Raw genomic sequence first — 20,537 nt, forward strand, 5'->3', positions numbered from 1 at the left:
TGTGCACTCTTTTGTTATCTTTCAGTTTTTTGTATTATTATCACACATTTCAGAAAGTTCCATTTTCTCTCCTTAACTTCTTCCCTACTGTCATTTTCATATTATTGGTTATATTTTCCACTTTCTATGTTTTATTTTTTTCACAGGCACAGAAATATTCAGTTCAGTTCAGTTCAGTCACTCAGTCGTGTCCGACTCTTTGCGACCCCATGGACTGCAGCACGCCAGGCCTCCCTGTCCATCACCAACCCCCAGAGTTTACGCAAACTCATGCCCATCGAGTCAGTGATGCCATCCAGCCATCTCATCCTCTGTCGTCCCCTTCTCCTCCTGCCCCCAATCCCTCCCAGCATCAGGGTCTTTTCCAATGAGTCAACTCTTCGCGTGAGATGGGCAAAGTATTGGAGTTTCAGCTTTAGCATCAGTCCTTCCAATGGACACCCAGGACTTATCTCCTTCAGGATGGACTGGTTGGATCTCCTTGCAGCACACCAGTTAACTAATAATAACTAATAATTAGGAAAGGTCTAAAATCAGTTGGCAGGTCTTTAGGATGATAAAATATTATTATTAAAATACTGAAGCTATGTGTAGTACGATTATTTGCTTGTTGTGATTATAATGAATATTTTCCACAAGGCCCTCATAATTTTCAAATATTTTTATTCTTTTCTTCATTTTCTTTAATTAATTTGAAAATAAAAACATGCTTTAGTAAAAAAAAAAAAAAAAAGGAAAAGTTTAATTAAAACATTTAAATCTTGGCAATATACCTACATTGTTAATTTTTAATTTTTATTATGATTACTTTAAAATTATATAGGATATGAATTCCTAAAACTTGAAAATTACATGTGATTTATAAGAATATCTATGAAATATTTTCTCTTAGTCTCCTATTTCTGTACATTTTTGGTTTATTTCTGATTCATCTGGTGTTTTCTTAGACTACTACATTGCTATCATATATTAAAACTTTTAGCTGTATTTTATGTACTTATATCATCTTCCAGAACATATTTTGAAAGTATCATGCTGAGGTTTCTTTTTGAAGAGAGCAGGAAGAATCATTTTGTTATAGGAGGCATCATAATGTTAACCATTATCTGAAATCAGACAAGACTCCCAATAGGCAAACGAGGTAGGCACATGTAAGCTTGAGGAGTTTTGCTGAGATTGATAGGGTTTCCATCCAGTCGAATATCCTCTAATGCCTTACGAATATAAGTCAAATTTTTAACATTGCAGAAGGTATCTTCATGCATCTCCAGAATGTTGTTATTCTAAAAAAGATTAAGATAAATTATTAGATGAGTTATCACCTGTTCCTTGTATTGATTAACAATATAGTCCATTTTGCTCCACCCCTGCTTTTACTCTTTCATTCCTTCTCTCATCCAGAAATGCACATTATGCAATTATTATATATGTCAACACTTTCTAAGCAGTGAGGATAAGCCAATAAACATGAGAAACATATGCTTGCCTTTATGGAGCTTACTTCAGTAATGGGAGTATAAGATAATGAGATGAAAAAGCAAATTTAAACAAAACAAATTATTTCCAAAAATAATCTGAACTAAGAAGAAAGGAAAGTGTCTGTGAAAACTTACCTTAAGAGACAGCAGCGGAGCTGAGAATGGAATGACAAGGAGGCAGGGGCATGGGAGACAGCTGAGGTAAGAATGTCCCAGACAGAGAGAATGTCAAGTTCAAATTCTGAGTAATATGCAGGGAAAGTTCAAGAATGAGAAAAAAAAATGTCAAAATGGCTGTTGGGTTGAAAGTTTTGTACGTGACTGTTAGGGCTCATTAGGGCTGTTAGTGTTGCTCAAGTCTTCTGTTTCTCAGTATATTTTGTGGCTAGTTGTTCTATCCATTATTGAAAGTGGAATATTGAGGAATCTATTATTGTTGAATTGTCTTTTTCTCCCTTCAATTCTAATAATGAAGTCCTTATAAATTTTGAGGCTTTGTCATTAGGTACATATGTATTTATAACCCTTATGTCTTTCTGATGGATTGACTATTTTACAAAGTGTCCATGAGAAATAATATAGATTTAGTGCCTATGCACTATTCTATTTTCTTTGATAGGTAATAGATACTCAGTTAATAATTATCATGCCTTATCTTTAAGTCATTATCATGTATCCGTGAATGCTGCACCCACTTTATAAACTAAAACTGAGATGCAGGGAGGTTTAAATATTTGTTCAATCATTAAATAGTGTCAAGTAGAATTTCAGCCCAGGGAATCTGCTTTTGCCAGATCTGTCATTCTTATAGTATGTTGGAAAATATTTTTCAAATGAATCATAAAAAGAGATTTTTATAAGAGCATTAAAGATAAATATAAAATGAAGACAATGTAAATTAAAAACAGCTTTATACTGGATATTGGTGAGGTGATTGTGAAAGAGAAATATTTTTAAATGTTCACTTGATATTTTTTTAAACCTTAGAATAGGGAATATAAAGCCAATCACTTAAAAAAAAACTTAGATTGCATATGCAAGCACATTATGTTTAAATATAACATCAGAGACCTGGTTACTCTGTAGACTCAATATCATCAGACAGTAGTAATGAAATTTAATTCAGAATTGGAAAAAAATTTCCAATTCCTTTTATGGTTCCCTTGAAAATCCTCTTTCTAATCCTAAACCAGGCAAGAAATTCTCATTGACATAGACATTCACCCCCAGAAAAAGAGAAGACCAATAGAGAGCCATCCAGAAACCAGATAAGGGCTAGAAAGGGCATCACATTAAGGAAGTTAAGTAGTCAGAAAACCTCTCAAGAGATAGATATCTAAGAGTCATAGACAGATACACACACAAAGAAACCAGAAAGAAGTATGGAAAGATGTAAATAGGGATGGAAGAAAAGACACAGAGGTAAATAATTACAGAATCCACAGAGTAAATAAGAAAGAATCAGACTTGCTCTCACATAGCGGAATCACTTCTTGTGATGGTTTATACTTTTCATACTAAAAGACTGTAATATTGCACTATGATATTGTGTCTTTGAGCACATAATGGTTATGTTTTCTACAGATTTATTCCACAGAACAGATGAAATTATTACAGAAAGTTAATTACAACTGTATACCAAAAGTTACATCTGAAATAAGTAATTTATCTTTCTTTGTCTCAACAACCAAAAGTGTTTTTTAATTGATCATATTGTAATATACTTCAGTGGAATATATTTGGTTGGCCAAAGTTTGTTCGGGTTTTTCCGTAACATCTTACAGAAAAAAACATGAACAAACTTATTGGCCAACCCAGTATTTAGAAAATATTAGATCATAACATTTTGAAAATGTGTTTTCACTCATTACTTCAAAAATAAAATGTAGCTTAAAGGAATTTAAAATAACGCAAGCTTTCAAATATGTTGGTTTAGAAAAAAACTGCATTTTCTTAATCCAGAGAAATGAAAGTCCATCATCTCTCAGCAGATAGGAATGTCCTAGGATTGACTTTAACTCAGTTCATGGAACCTAAAATCAGGAGCTAAAACTGACATTTTTTTCCTTCTGAAAGCTATAAATCAAATTAAATTTTTCTTTCTCTCTTATTCTCTTCCATTTCTAATCTTCACACATTTCTTCAGCAGATGAAGCTCTTATTTTCTAAAAAAAGATTTGTGTGCCAAAAAGGTGCATTATGAGGTGGCAAAGAATGAAAATAAAGACTAAAGTTAGTTATCAGAAATAAATCAGTATAGATGAGTCATGAATGTGCAGACAGCTTGTACTCAGAGTGAGAGAGAGAATAAATGAGAGACAAAAAAAACTATCACGGTGTATTAACATGCCATCATACAGCTTTTGCATCGTGGCTTCTCCCGTCTGCATCCATTTTCCATGGATGTGTTGGGCATAACTTACTAGTATTAGCCTACCTGGAGGTGAAGGGCCCGCAGATTTTCCGGGAGTGGTAGCGGGATGTGGTCCAAGTTGTTATCCGTGAGGTAGAGATGATGGAGATCATACATATCCTGTAAACATTCCAAGTGTAGGGCCTTAATAGAAATTAGTGGTGCCACAGTCATACAGTTCATCCCCTGTTTATGAAACTATTTGTAAAATAACACATGCCTGTTCAGGTCTTGTTTTCTAAGTGAGTGAAGTTGTTCAGTTGTGTCCGACTCTGCGACCCCGTGGACTGTAGCCTACCAGGCTCCTCCGTCCATGGGATTTCCCAGGCAAGAGTACTGAAGTGGGTTGCCATGCTTTCTAAAGTTGAGGCAAATTAGTTTTCTCTGTTCCTGGACAATTCAAATGAGTTCCACAAGAGTTGATAGCAAGCAAATATCTCTCGATGTAAATGAAACATCTTTCTTAGTCTCTGGAAGAACCTACTTTGTCCACTCTAACTTTCTCAGTTTAAGCAAGGCATTGATTTCCCACATAGAGATTCTGCAATAAAATTTTGAGGATTATGGTGGGAAATAACAAAAAGTTCCTTCATGTTACAAGAATGGGGAAATGAGAAATTCTCCCCGAGAAAATGCTCCCATCTCCAGCACAAATAGCAAGAGGGCACCCTAGCAAGACAGAATATATGTTTAGATACGACCAGGTCTACTCCGACAAAATGTCACAGGGCAACTGTGACTCACTGTCACCCATGCCAATAGACTCTGAGTGAGGGGACTAGATTTGATCTTTGCCAGGCTCTGATGAGGTGCCCTAACTCCCTTGCCTGCCACAGTGGTGTCGCAGGAGCACTAGTGGAGATACAGGCTTTCTACCATTGCCCAGGGCTGGTGAATGAATCCACACAACCCCTTGTAGCCTCTATGGAAGTTGTGAGATGTCCCTTCAAACAGTAGCTTAAATTTATTTGTCCAACAGATATTTAGAGAGGCAACTCGAAGGGAGTTAAGACTGGGTGAGAAAGCCAAACTGGTTACTGTTGTCAGACTCTCTGCGGTCATGCCAAGCAAAGCCATTCTAACCCCAAACTTGTTTCCTTCACTTAGAAAACAAAATTCATAAGACTAACTGAATCCATCCCCCTTACAGATAATTTAGAAGGCTTTTACCCTCAAGGCATCACCCACACTCTGTACAAGTAACTGTCCTTCCAACCACACAAAGTACTGTCCTTGAGTGGAGCCTTGGTAAGTATGAATCATTTGGCTTATAACATTCCTAAGTGCAACTTAACAGACTGGTGCTCCACCCACTTATTCCAGCTCTGCTTTCTCCTCTTAGTTCTTGAGCAGCTTCAGAATGCACCAGTATTTCCCAAAGGCATGACACATAGTGTTCTAAAGTTTACTTTAGGCATTAAAAGTCTCATCAAATTGAATCCCTTTGTGGAAATAAAAAGGCTAGACACTGATAGCAAAGGGAATGGGAAGATTAAAGTATTTCATATTCAAACTTAAAACTCACTTTAAATGCTTCTTGCTTTATTCCTTTCCTTCCAAGTCTATTGTTGCTGATGTCAATAAATCTCAAAGTGGTTGGCAATTCTGGGAGCTGCCTAATTTTGTTGTCACGCAGGACAAGCTCTCGGAGTTGAGGCAGCTTTCTGAATGCATCTTCATCAATCTCAGATATTAAGTTTGATGTCAGATCAATCCTTCTTAGATCATCTGGAAAAAAAAAAAAGAGAGAAGTAGTTGAATATGTTTCACTCACATAAAAATATAAACATAAAATTTCCCACATATAAACAAATATAAACATGAATTAGCAATAGTTAATGAAACAATTATTTCTGACAACTTTATAAAAACTTAATAGACTGCAGCTGCGGCTCAGTCATGTCTGACTCTTTGCAACCCCGTGAACTATATATAGCCCTCTAGGCTCCTCTGTCCATGGGAGTCTCCAGGCAGGAATACTGGAGTGGGTTGCCATTCCCTCCTCCAGGGGATCTTCCTGGCCCATGGATTGAACCCCTGTCCCTATGTCTCCTGCATTGGCAGGCGGGTTCCTTACTACTGAACCACCTGGATTTCCTCCAAATACTATTCATATTTATGCACTCCAAAGTGTAGCCTTAGCAAAGAAAATGACACATTATATTTCATTATATTTAAAAGCATTGATCTTTTTCCTGTATTCCTCATAAATTTTGTCTGGATCTTACTATTTAAAATATTTTTTTTCCTCCGTGCTGGCAGATTATTATATTTTCTAACAGTAATAGATGCATTAGCATGAAAATACACAGGCATTAGAAAGAAATTTTCAAATGATTAAAACACTTAATGAAGACAAATATCAACTTTCTTCAAAGTTGGCAACAATCATAAGGTCAGAATTTAGATTTGCATTCATCAATTATAAAGCAATTGTGCTTTATTTTTTTTAATTGTGCTTCAATGGAAGTCTATTTGAACAAGCCAGATCCTACTAAATAGGATGGTCATGACTTTCTGCTCTTACTGTGATAATGTGATAATGAGTTTTAGCCTATAAAGTATAATTATTTGTGATTTTTGTTTACTTGAAAATAGTTTGAGAATATCAACAACTATATAGTTTCATGTGCATAAGTCACATCACTTCAATCGTGTCTGACTCTTTGTTACCTCATGGACCGGGGACTGTCATGGGGATTCTCCAGGCAAGAATACTGGAGTGGATTGCCATGGCTTCCTTGAGGGGACCTTCCCTATGCAGGGATCAAACCCATGTTTTTTATGTCTCCTGCATTGGCAGGCAGGTTCTTTACCACTAATGCCACTTGGGAAATCCATATAGTTTCATAATGACCTTTAATGATTCATCATTCTTTCTTATTGTAATTAAAACAAACCTTCAAGCATACAAATAAGTAAAAATTGATTTATGAGACATATTTTGATATTTATGTTTCATTTTCAGTGCCAACATTTTATAATGCAAACATTTAAGAAACAAAAGGGAAGGATATTAGTGCCAGCATCCATACTTAGGCTTGCAAAATCATTTTTGTTGATCTTTTTAATTCTGTTAAAACGGGAATAGAAATAAGCTGTGTTCTTGGGCAGCGGAGGAATAGCATCAAGTTCGTGGTCATCACAGTATACGGTGGTACTTATACAAGTACACAGAAGGCAGGTTGGAAAGTCTAAAAGAGAGGCAAATAACATGTAAGCAACAGGCAATTTCTAACAAATAATGGGATTACAAATGTTTATTAAGCAAGATTACAGTCTCATATAGAGTATGCTGGAATATTTAATATCTTCTTATGTAGTTTTCTATAAATAGAATACTAAAGTCAAATATAACAACTCAGGCTGCCCCAATAATGAATATATTCTTTGTAATATTTTAAAATTTTATATTAAATTATTTACTGAATATAGCATGATTGTTGCTTTTATATTTATTGAAAATTCTATTTTCAGAAGTAAATATTAAGATTGCATATTTTATAAATTTAAAACATCACATATAATATTTTTATTAGATCTTTCATTCAGTATTTAAACACGCCACTGAAATAAAATCAAGGGAAAAGGTAGGGCAATTATCATTATTAATTCACTCAATATGCATTTATTGAATCTATTCTATGTAAATTGCACTGTGCTAGCCGGTGAAACAGTGGTAAGCACAGAGACACAGTTCTGTTTGATGATCTGCTATGTAAGATGGATGTTAATCACACAAATAAAATGATGATTGTGGTAAATGTCATGGAATATCATAGAGGTATACAGTAGGAGAATTTGATCCAGTCTGAGAGTCATGGTTCTTTGAGGAGGTGGTAACTGAGTTGAAATCTGCAGGAAGAGCAGGACCTGACTGTTGAAGTGAGCAGAAAGAGTCTGCAGGCAGAGGACGCAGAACGTGCCAGGTCCCTTCACTCCAGGGGAACTGAAAGGTCCCTGTAGCTACAGTACAGAAGCACTGGAATATGTAGGACGCAAAACACACAGGCCTTATGGACTGTGTTACAGGTTTTGTCTCCTGTCCTAAGGATGGGCAGGAGTATTACATGACCAGATTTGCATGTTACGATATCACCCTGTTTGAAGGTGAGCTGGAAGACTGATTGATGGGGGTTGGGGGTGCAGAGTGGGATGGGCATAGGGGCAATGAGTTATCAAGATAAAAGATGGTGCTTGCTTGGCTTTGATAATGTGCTAGAAAAGGCAACAGATCCCCCCTAAAAAATTCAAGTTATATTACATCTCCATTTATTTATCTATTCTCTCTCTCTCTCTCTCTCTCACACACACACACACACACACACACACACAGCCCCCTCCTTCACTCTCTGCTTATTGCTCTTATTGGTCTTATAGAGGACAGAGAGCTTCTAAGGGAGATAGAGAAGCAATGGTTAAAAGAAAAGAAGGATAGTAGATGGTCAGTATTATGGAGGCCAAGTGGAGAGAGAGTCTGAAGGAACAGGGAATAGAAAATAATCTAAATCTGCTGAGATGTCAGTTAAGGACTGAAAAATGTCTCTTGGAGTAGTTACTATGGAGGTTATAGGAGACTTCGGTAAGCGCTGTGGAGTGATAAGGCTGGAAGCCAGATCACAGTCCCTGAAGGAGGATGTAGGAGGTGAGGAAACAGTTACAGAACATGCAGACAATGTTTCTGAGATGTTTGACTGTAAACAAAAAGGAAAGAGAGATAGTGATAACTATAAGACATATTTGTAGTGTGTATGATGAGGAAATGGACCAAAGTGGGAGAGATTTGCAGAAAAGTATCCAAAGGGAGAGAGATTGAAAGTAAAAAGGGCAGCAGGAAATGGAACCAACAACACAGTGGGAAGCATTTACATCCCACACGAGGGAGCGCAGACAGTGCCTCTGTTGTAACAGGAGGAAGGGGAAGAAGCGAGGATGTCTGTCAGGCAGTTCGGTTGCTCAGTCTTGTCCGACTCTTTGCAACTCCATGGACTGCAGCATGCCAAGCTTCCCTGTCCATCACCAATTCCTGGAGCTTGCTCAAACTCATATCCATCAAGTTGGTGATGCCATCCAACCATCTCATCCTCTGTTGTCCCCTTCTTCAACCTTTCCCAGAATCAGGGTCTTTTCCAATGAGTCAGTTCTTCCCATGAGGTGGCCAAAGTATTGGAACTTCAACTTCAACATCAGTCCTTCCAATGAATATTCAGGACTGATTTCCTTTAGGATGGACTGGTTGGATCTCCTTGCAGTCCAAGGGACTCCCAAGAGTCTTGTCCAGCACCACAGTTCAAAAGAATCAATTCTTCGGCACTCAGCTTTCTTTATGGTCCAGCTCTCACATTCTTACATGACTACTGGAAAAACCGTAGCTTTGACTATACAGACCTTTGTCAGCTAAGTAATGTCTCTCCTTTTTAATATGCTATCAAGGTTTGTCATAACTTTTCTCCCAAGGAGCTAACATCTTTTAATTTCATGGCTGCAGTCACCAAACGCAGTGATTTTGGAGTCCAAGGAAATAAAGTTGGTCACTGTTTCCATTGTTTCCCCATCTATTTGCCATGAACTGATGGGACTGGATGCCATGATCTTAGTTATTTGAATGCTGAGTTTCAAGCCAGCTTTTTCACACACCTCTTTCACTTTCATCAAGAGGCTCTTTCTCTTTCTTCACTTTCTGCCATAAGGGTGGTGTCATCTGCGTATCTGATGTTATTGATATTTCTCCCAGCAATCTTGATTATATCTTGTGCTTCATCCAGCCCAGCATTTAGCACGATGTGTTCTGCATATAAGGGTGACAGTATACAGCCTTAATGTACTCCTTTCCCAATTTGGAACCAGTCTGTTGTTCCATGTCCGGTTCTAACTGTTTCTTCTTAGCCTGCATGCATATTTCTCAGGAGGCAGGTCAGGTAGTCTGGTATTCCCATCTCTCTAGGAATTTCCCCCAGTTTGTGGTGTCCACACAGTTAAAGCCTTTGGTATAGTCAATAAAGTAGAAGTAAATGTTTTTCTGGAACTCTCTTGCTTTTTCAATGATCCAATGGATGTTGGCAATTTGATCTCTGGTTCCTCTTTTTCTAAAACCATCTTGAACATCTGGAAGTTCATGGTTCATGTACTGGTGAAGCCTGGCTTGGAGAATTTTGAACATTACTTTGCTAATGTGTGAGATGAGTGCAATTGTGCGGTAGTTTGAGTTTTCTTTGGCATTGCCTTTCTTTGGGAGTGGAATGAAAACTGACCTTTTCCAGTCCTGTGACCACTGCTGAGTTTTCCAAATTTGCTGGATGTAGATAGAAATGTATGCAAAATATGTAGGGTGTGGATATAGATGTAGGTAAATTATGTGTCTGAAAATAGAAAGACCAAAGAGCTGTTGACCTGAAGACTGTATTTTCTTTGTGTAGGAGGAAGCTAAGCTCTCTGACTAGTTTGAGGAGTTTTGGGAGAAGGAGAGAATGGTTGTGAGATGTGAGATGGATGGAGAAAGTAAAATAGCCATGAGAGACAGAAGAAAAAAGTGACAGAAGACTTTCTTGGGATTGCTTGGTGATCCTCATTTAGCTGAAATTTTGCTGGTTTTAAGCACTGGAAGCCTCGTGTCTTGGGACCCCTCACTCCCAGGCAAATCAGGACATTTGGTTGCCCTTGTTGAAGGATCCATTTGTGGTTTGAGATCAAGAATTAGTAATGCACCTATTAAGGTCTTATTCTTGTTGTTATTTAGTTGTTAAATGGTGTCTGACCCTTTGCAACTCAAATCTGACCCAGGGATTGAACCCAAGTCTCCTGCATTGCAGGCGCATTTTAGTGATTTTAATTATAGAATTAGGATTCCCAAGAAAACAATGTCATTAAATAGAAAAAATCACTTATAACAACTTCAGGAATGAAAGCTATTTTAGGAATGGAAGTTTGGGAAAAAATTTTAAGGGAGAGCTATAAAATATTTAATATTTAATAATTTCTCCAATTATTATAAATAAATATTTTCTCTTTATCACAAAGTTTCAAGAAGAAAAGCATTTCATTCTTCTATATATGCATGGCCATGCTAATTTAGCAATAATTGCTTAGAATAATTATATATAGTCACAACAATTGCTTTTAATTCTAGCTTTTTTTTTCACTTATAACTCAAGCCTACTCAATGTAGCCTCTGAATATTATTTCTAGAAACTGATATTTATAGTAACAAATAATGTTTTGGTTTTCAATGTTTTAAATATTTCCAAACTATTTGACTTAAATCAATTTACAATTTACATTTAAGTTTTAAAGGTTAGAATTTACTTCTGTGCAAAGTAAAATGTGAATTAAATTTTTAATTTCATTACTTAGACTCCTTTAAGAAACAAATTTTTTAAGTCATAATTTTTCTTACATTGTTTCAAAATTTACATTATTGAGCCATAAATTTTACTAGAGCTTTTCAAAAGATTGGGCATTCTGCTCCTCTTAGTCTTGGCACATCAGGTAATTCCAAATCAGTCAACTTTTGAAAGCTCTGAAATTACTTAAAAGTAAGTAATGTTCTAGAGATATTTCATTTCCCTGTTTTGAGGCCTTTCTGCTGGGTATGCACATTTCCTTCTCATTGTGTGTGTATCTCCCTGGTTCTGTTTTTAGCATGTTCTATCACCCCCACAGAAAGTTAACTGTGTGGAAAGACTATGATATATTCATTAAAGACAGGATTTAGTGGTTTCTGTCTTCATTCCAGCACCGTTACGTACCACCTCCATGATCCTGGACCACTTTTATGGCATTTGGAATTTTAGTTTGCCTATTTATAAAGTGAAAATAATAATAACTAGCATGTACCTAGTATTATTGTGTCTCTTCAAAGACACAATATAAAACACTTTAGGGACTGGCATATTGGCAGCATTTCACAAAAGACAACTTTTCATAGGACTTCTTAGTGAATAGTGAGAAGCTCATAGAATTAGGGAGTACATTGGTGATTACCAGGGACGGGGGGAAGGGGGAAATGGTTTCAGGTGTGTAAAATGAATTATGTTCTAGACATCTGCTTACAACACAGTGCCTGCAGTTAATGTATCGTACACTGAACAATTTGTTGAGATTAAATAAAAAAAATTCTCTTCTATCAATAATAAGAATCACTAACACTGATGATGTTTACTGTGGGCCAGGCACTAAATTTATTCAGTTAATCCTCGCAACAACTCTATGAGGTAACATCTATTACTTATTATCCCATTTTCTAGGTGAGGAAGCAAAGGCAAAAAAATATTGAATGCTTTGCTCAAGACAGTACACCCAGCAAATCTGAAAGTGGGGATCTGAATGCTCTTTCCTCTATTTTGTTCTCTCAGCGTGTTCTGTACAAACTTTTTCTTGTATTACCTGTAACACTTACTGCCTCTAAGTTGGTTTACATGTCCGTCTCTCTGAACTAGACAGAAATATCTGTGAAAATAGTAGTCATTTAAAGATGTTTTGTATATCCAGAACTTACAGTACAGAGACATTTGATGCTAAATAGACCTTTGCAATGGAAACTGTTCATTTTTTCTGCACCCCCCTCATCAGAGCACACACATTCTCCATGTATGTAAAAGTATTCTAGTGTGAGTCCACTTGAATACCTCCCAAGGTTGACACTGACAAATTCTTACATGAAATATAGACAAACCGTAGACTCACATTTAGCACCAGGAATTCCTTTTATGACCCCAAAGGCCCTGGTTTACATAACTTTCAGGTCCTACAAAGTGGAGTCCAATATTATGGAACCCTGTCTTCCCTTTTCCTTTCTCTGCTCCTAGGACTGAGTGGAAAGGCAGCCTGGTTCCCACTAAGAACACACTCAAGAATCAGAACAAGCTTGCTTGAAACTCAATGTGTGAAACTGATGCTCTGTGATCTCTTTCTGAGCTAGTTTCTTAAGTAAGAATGTAAAAAAAATGAATACTAATACCTTCACAGGGAGATTGTAGTAGTCACATGAGATAATGTGACATGCTGAGCATGATGGCCCCCAGAAACTGTGTGCTCAATCAATGGAAAACATTATTACTACCGTCACCATCATCCTCACCATCATCACATATCTCCTTGAAATGCTGGGACCTGATCTCAGCCATGGATTCTGATCTTGCTAATAGTGTTATCCTTTGGTCTAGAAATGCATTCCACCACAAAGCTTTTTGAGTAATGATACCAGACAAATATTTTCACCCCAGATCTTTGGTTATTTGATCATTTCCATCATGCCAAAGCTGTATTATTAAAACTGCTTTATATTTTAACACAAAATACACGTGTATCTCCTGCTTCACACCTAGCCTCTAGCAAAGCTTTCTCCTTGGGTCATGTGGGTCCCTGCAGAGTTGGAACTTGGCAGTTTTGAGAAATGGACAAGTGAACGTCATTACAATCCAACTGTGATGGACCTGACCTTCATTGGTCTGTGGACCCAGAACCCCGGTGAATTCAGGCTCTTGTGGGGAAGAACCATCGATCAGCCTGGGGGTAGATTCCTCTTCCTCTTCCTCTTCAGGCTCCTCTGGCTGTGGGGGCGGGGTGAGGAGCTCTCTGTTCCCGGAAGGCATCACTGTTGCTATTTCAATCTAAAAAAGAAGCAGAATTTCATCAGGCAACCTTCTCAATCACCTTTTGTGGCAGACACAAATTTAAAAATGTATCCATCTTTGCCACAAGAGGTCGCTGGTGTCCTGAAGTTGAACACTGTGACGCCTGCTGGCCTGGGAAGGCACATGCGGTTCCTGTTTTGTTTTTAATTAATTTTGTTTCTCAAATCTTAGTAATAGTTTCCAGTGCCTTTTAATTTTGGCCTTATTGATCTTTAAAACACCCGCGTGTGTTTATTTCATAGGTTTAAAAATAACCTTGTTTATTGTTTTCTAAATACATAGTGTTGCAAGAATGCCTTATTGTGAAAGCTTCTGAGTAAAATCTGAAATTCCCCTTCCTCCTGCAGCCCCAGTTCTACTCCCAATAAGAAAGTGATGTGTATTTTCAAGTCCTTTAGCCTTTGCTTTTCTAGATTCAAATATTCTGTTCCTTTACAGGGACTTACACTTCCTTCAGTTGCATTTTTAGTGAAAAGTATCCTTCATGCTAAACTAAAATATGTAAAGGTATAAAAACTACATGATTTGATCATGGAATGCCATTTCTCATATGCTTTCACTGTTATTTGAATAACCAATATTACCAATAATATTGGGATATTAAAATTGACCTTCTTGAGAGCTTTGACAATACAAGGCACTTTTATAAAATTTGAAAACCTAGTCAAAGATGGCTTCTACTTTAGATTATTCTTGATTTCCTCTTCTTGCATGTTTTATGTGGTGAGTTTTTGATTCTAAGAACACTGGCACTTGGAAGAACCCATTGCTCTCAACTTTCTTTGCTTATCTCAGCGTCTGTTTCTTTGTTTTTGTTATTTAGTTGCTAAGTCAAGTCGGACTCTTTTGCAACCCCATGGACTGTAGCCCACCAAGCTCGTTTCTCCATTGGATTTTCCAGGCAAAAACCTGGAGTGGGTTGCCATTTCCTTCTTCAAGGGATCTTCCTGACCCAGAGATTGAACCAGGGCCTCCTGCATTGGCAGGCGGATTCTTTACCACTGAGACACCAGGAAAGCCCCTGTTTCTTTGTATCCCTTAGTAAATCCCTACCTCCCTACCCTAACTTCCTGCTGACCTTGAAACTTTGGGTGAGAAGTTTGCCCAAGACAATTGGTTGTCAATATGTAGGAACTGGCTCAGAGGTAAAGACTCCACCTGCCAAGCAGGAGATACAGGAGACATGAGTCCCCTCCCTGGGTGGGGAAGATCCCCTGGAGGAGGGCATGGCAACCCACTCCAGTATTCATGCCTGGAGAATCCTGTGGACAGGGAATCCTGGTGGGCTATAGTCCTTGGCGTTGCAAACAGTGAAAAACAACTGAGTGACTATACCTGCTCACAGGCTTATGTAGGAATAATCCTTAGAGGACTAGTCTTTTCATGGCACCCTAGAATTTCCCAAGTTTCCCTTTATCACCTTGATTTTTTTCATCCTTCTTTATTTGTTTTCATTAAACACATACACACACAAATTACTTTCTAACTTATTTAATGTCAACATGATATGCAAGCTATTTCTTTCATGTTTGAAATATGAAACATGTAAAATATATACATAATTAGACTAGATACTTTCTGAGTATTTTAGATAGTTGTTTCAGATTATTTTAAAATTTTATGATAGACTTATGATTTAATGTCACTTTTATACACTTGAATACATTGCTTCACAAATGAAAATTACCCCTTTAAAGGAAACTAAACTATTTTTTGGTCAATTTATTTTTTTGGATTTTGTCTCCTTCTGTGCATCTGTAGTTTTTCAGCCCTTCCTGCATTGTATGGTATTGATTCCATCGGTTTTCTGCCAACCCAAGACTACTCTATGGTACACTTTGAGTTAGGTCTTCTGTCTTTGCACCCCAAGGCTGTAGCATAGTAGGTGATCAACAAGTGCTTATTGATTATAATAAAAAAAAAATTTGCTTGTCCAAAATATATCTAATTCACAGCACCATGCTTAGTTTTAGACATTTTGCTAAGAAAAATCAACGAAGGTATTAAAGCTTACTTTACTGCATTTAAAGCATGAAAGCAAACCTAAAGCAAATTACAGTATATTGGGTGCATTAGGAAGCCATACATGATATTATAAAACGTGTCCAGAAATCTCTGCTTGAGAAGATTGGGCACACTTCCTTAAACGGAGAAACATACGGTTTCCATCTGCAGGGTTAGAAGGAGGCAGTTTCAGAAGGAATGGATTTGCAGAGAGACCAAAAGGAGGTTCTGGGAAGAACGGAAATTGAGACAGATGTTTCATGGAATGGAGGCAGCCTAAAGGGAGAAACACATTCCGGACACGTTGCCTTGAATCTTTAGCTTTGTAGAAAAATGTTTGTGCATACTTTTTTTTACAGATAATTGTTTTTCCACTGATTTGACGTGAAGCTGTAAGATCTCAGTTGTCATTCAATATAATGAGGCAAAACAGCTTTTGTGTTTATCAAAAACTGTTTTGTTCATGTTTCCTTGCTAATAAAATGTGAATGTTGAGCAGCTTTTAAGACCGAGGAAAGGAATGCATTTTCAGTTCAGCAAAGTTACAGAACTATAACCTCAAAGTACTGTGCCCGGAGAGCCTTTTGCACTGCAGACGCATTTATTCTCACCATTGGGTAGAAGTGATTTAGGGTTCTGTCTTCTTTTCCTCTTTAACAATTTTCATACCGTGATATGAAGTGGTTGAGGCAATGCATGCAAGAAAATGAGGCCAGGGAAACGTAACCACCTGGCTCTCCGAGTAACAGACTTTTATGCTTAATGCTGCAGAATCCTAAACTTGGGAACAAACATAAATGGCCAGAAAATACCCCTGCCCCCTTTCTCAAATGCACACATAACTGAACCTCTGATATATATATTTATTCTTTTGGAGTTTTTCTCCCCTCTTTTTCATTTCACCTCCTAATTTTACTCAGACTTGCTCCCTACTGAGTTGACTTTTGATCTGATCATTATATTTCCCTAAATTTAAAGACACAGTACAAGATCATTCCCACATGTCATTACTTCTTGTGCCTATTTTCTTGACCCTGTACCAGTAGAGTATATCTTTGAGTTAATTGGTTGTCTCATTCTATTTTCTTGTTTACTGGCCTTGGAACTGTAGATAGTTGATGCCACGGCAGACGGTGTTTAGAAGTACCTTCCATATCCATGAAAGAGGTATATTTCTATCAGAGATCACAGATGCATAGCCCACAGGCTGGGTAGAGTGCTGAAATTAGTCTCTTAGTCATGTCTGACTCTTTGAGACCCAGTGAGCTGTTGCCTGCCAGGCTCCTATATCCATGAAATTTTCCAGGCAAGAATACTGGAGTGGGTTGCCATTTCCTTCTCCAGGGGATCTTCCTGACCCAGGGATCGAACCAATGTCTCTTGCATCTTCTGCATTGTCAGGCAGATTCTTTACCACTGAGCCACTTGGGAAGTCATAGTGAGGTCTCTGCAAATGTCACACTGAAGAGATAATAGTACCAAGAAGTGTCCTCCACCATCCCTTGGCCTCCACACGCAGCACAGCCCTGATTCCATGGAGGTAACCCTGCACCTCAATGCAATCTCTGAGAAAATAGGGCTGAAATGACCCTGAGGTGGCTTAGATAAAGTTTCTGCTCCTGGAGAAATAAGGACTCTAAGCAGAAAGAAAGTCAGTTACATTTTTTTTTTTTTTTACCAGATTATGTGTACTCAAACTTTTACTGGCTGTGTTTATATTGTTATTAATAAAACTGTGAAAGGTTTGAGACCTTCACTCTCAAATAGTCAGTAGGCAGGGAACTTAGCTAGGTGCTCTGTGAGGACCTAGATGGGTGGAATGAGGGTGGGTAGGAGGGAGGTTCAAGAAGGAAGGGATATGTATTTACATATAGCTGATTCATTTAGTTGGATAGCAGAGTAACAGTATGGTAAAGAAATTATACTCCAATAAAATTTATTTTTAAAAAGTAGTCTGTAGAGCTGCCCACGGAAGAAACTTTCTCTAAAAGCACCCAGCATCATTTTAAGTGACAGTAACATAAAGAAGGGGCGATAAATTGGGAGACTGGGATTGACATATATACACTACTATATATAAAAATATATAACTAATCAGGATCTATTGTATAGCACAGGGAACTCTGCTCAGTACTCTGTAATGAGCTATATGGGGAAATGATCTAAAAAGAGTGGCTATAATATAACTGACTCCCTCTGCTATACCCCTGAAACTAAGACAACACTGTAATCAACTATACTCCAATAATAAGAAGCTTAATATTAAACAAAAAAATACCCAAAATTTTTAAAAATCATTTTAATCAAATCAATTTGCCCCCTAGCAAAAAGCATATCTAAATGATCTATGCAACTGAATTGCTACCATTAAGCCTAAATTTATTTGTCTTAATTTCAGAGTAAAAATTTGAATAATTAGTATGTTCGGAAACAACAGCCACACCTCTTCTAATTGCCTTATTTGTCACTGATTCTTTCAGTAGAGACCTGTTGTTGAGCATGCTACTCACACCTGTTCAGAGTAGTCAGAAACCATTTTACTGCTCTGAAGCATTGTTTGAATTATTAAAAACTAGTATATTTTGTTTCTTGATATTTTAATATTTTTCATCTCTGTGCTTAATCTGCACTGTTTCCAGTGAAAAACTCAATGAAAATGTTATACCTGTGAGATGGAAAGAATGGAAAGAAAATGTAATACATATGAGATGGAAATCGTTACTTGGGTTTGATTCCTATCTTTATGAATGAGTGAAAGGATCACTAAAAGAGTGAATGCATTTATAAATGATGGAAGGTTTGGCAGTGTTTATCATTATCTAATCAACTAGACTGAATGCTTGTGCCAAGCATTACACTTAAGCTTTGGTCAACTGTCCATTTTCCCTGTCATTAATATTTTCTAAACATTGATCCAAGAATGAAAATATAATTGATCCTATTGGAAAAAATAATGCAGATTTTAGTATATAAAATAGAGTCCAGGATAGAGTCACAATGAGATTCCCAGCCCAAGAAACTGAAGTTACTTTAGATTGTTCTTATGATGCAGATCTGATCAATGAGAAGAGACTGTTTATCTCAAACCCTTGGGAGCAGTTTCTTGACTCATGATTCTTGACTCATTAGTGATGATGATATAGTCAAAGAAAGGAAAGTGAAGCTGCTTAGTCATGTCTGACTCTTTGCAACCCCATGGACTGTAGCCTACCAGGCTACTCTATCCATGGAATTTTCCAGGCAAGAATACTGGAGTGGGTAGCCATTTCCTTCTCCGGGGGATCTTCCTGACCCAGGGGTCGAACCTGGGTATCCTGCAAGTGAACTGAAGAAGAGGGTAGTCTAGAAAAATCGAGCTCGGGGAAATATATGATAGCTTGTTATTGTAGACATCATTGTTTGGAAGAGGGAAACATTAAATTCATTGAACCTAAAGATATCATCCCTAAAATGGAGAAGAGAGGATTCATTGGATCTCACTATGGGCTAGCTGAAAATATTGGGCATGGATTGAGTACTCATTGTATATGAACAACTGTTATACTCTTTCCATTGATTTGCATGTAATTCTCAAAATAGCCCTCTGTGGAAGGTGCAATGATTGTGCACATTTAACAGATCTGTAAACTGAGAATGGAAGGAGGGAGGGCTGAGTAAGCTGTCTGAGGTCACACAGCTCCTATGTAGTAAGCCCAGGATTTAAATCTGATTATGATTGTCATAAAACTACACAACTTCCTTAATACTTACTGATTCTGTACTCAGCCAAAAAAATTTATGCTGAATAATCTAACATCTTACAAATCTTCATTCTGAGAAAGAGGAGCTCTGGATAGGAGAAGTGAGCATTGTCATCGGTGGAAATGACCTCACATTATAAATTCATAAATAGACTTTCTTGTACATATTTTAAGCCTCTTGTGATTTTTTTCTTAGTGTCATTTATTAACCTACCATCATATCTGACCATGACTGATTACATTAGTCTGTTGCTACACATGAAGGCTGAAGGCTGAACACCCTCCCAAGGCCATGCTGCCCTATGAGAGAACTTGGCAGCCAATCAGTCTTTCTCCTGAAATTGACAAGTATAAAAAATATCACATAACACTGATGTAGGTAGAATGTAAAATTCAAGCAGCATTGATTATAATTTTCTCTCAATTTTGTAAGAAATAAGCTTTTATGTAGAATGAAGCTCTAGTCTGGTTAAGCTAAGATAGTTTCATATATTCATTTTCCTCTTGGGCATTCAGCTGAAATCAATTTTCCACTTTCTTAGACTCTAGATTGGGTCATGTGGCTAGTTCTGGCCAACTGATAGGGAGAGAAGGTCATGTGCAATGTCTGGTTCAAATCAGGGAAGAGCAAGCATTCTTTCTCCAGATTCTGTCTCTTCCCTTAATCTGTCAACACAAGATCCGCTGTGACTTTGAAGTCCAAAGGTGAAGATGGTGACGTTCTAACATGAAAGATGTTTGAATCCCAGAATAACTACTTGGAAGGCAGTAAACCCCTTGACCTGCATTAGGTAGCCATGTCAGCAAGATATAAATTCCTTATTGCATTAAGCCATTGAGATTTTGAATTATTTGTTACAGCTGCTAATGTAACTTGCCCTAAAATAGACCTTTTCAACTTTTGTTTTCTTATCCATTTCCTAATTAAACTAATGAAACAATTTTTAATATTTTTGGAATTTATTTACCTAGCACATTTCATTGACATTAGAAAAATATAAATATGCACATTTTTTTGGTCTCTCTATCCTCTCTAATTTCTCTTTGACAGACTACTGTTCTTTGATCTAGGTCACTTATGTAGTACTTACTGAAATATATCACCAAATTTTACTCAGTTCACCATTATTTCAATTTATCTATTTTTAAATCTCAGTTTTTTATTAGCTTAATGCAAAATTAATAAATCTATATAATGAACAAATGCCTGAAAGTCAAAATCAAGACTAGTTTATGGCTTTTTTTAACCAATATAGCATACAGTCATATT

At 37.2% G+C, this 20,537-nt stretch overlaps 1 protein-coding gene across 1 annotated transcript in view; it reads right to left on the bottom strand.

Annotated features, from left to right (window-relative positions):
• Positions 1 to 724: 724 nt before the first annotated feature.
• EPYC (epiphycan) overlaps positions 725 to 20,537 on the bottom strand; it is a 37,191-nt gene continuing 17,378 nt past the window's right edge. Inside the window, exons 2-6 of the mRNA XM_061122182.1 lie at positions 13,328 to 13,499; positions 6,927 to 7,085; positions 5,417 to 5,619; positions 3,916 to 4,011; positions 725 to 1,283 (exon numbers count right to left, since the gene is read on the bottom strand). Of these exons, the coding sequence (XP_060978165.1) occupies positions 1,113 to 1,283; positions 3,916 to 4,011; positions 5,417 to 5,619; positions 6,927 to 7,085; positions 13,328 to 13,499 (801 nt within the window). The 3' untranslated portion in view covers positions 725 to 1,112. The remainder of the gene's footprint in view (positions 1,284 to 3,915; positions 4,012 to 5,416; positions 5,620 to 6,926; positions 7,086 to 13,327; positions 13,500 to 20,537) is intronic.

This window comes from Dama dama, chromosome 3 (assembly GCF_033118175.1).
Source record: "Dama dama isolate Ldn47 chromosome 3, ASM3311817v1, whole genome shotgun sequence".
Taxonomy (NCBI): Eukaryota; Metazoa; Chordata; class Mammalia; order Artiodactyla; family Cervidae; genus Dama; species Dama dama.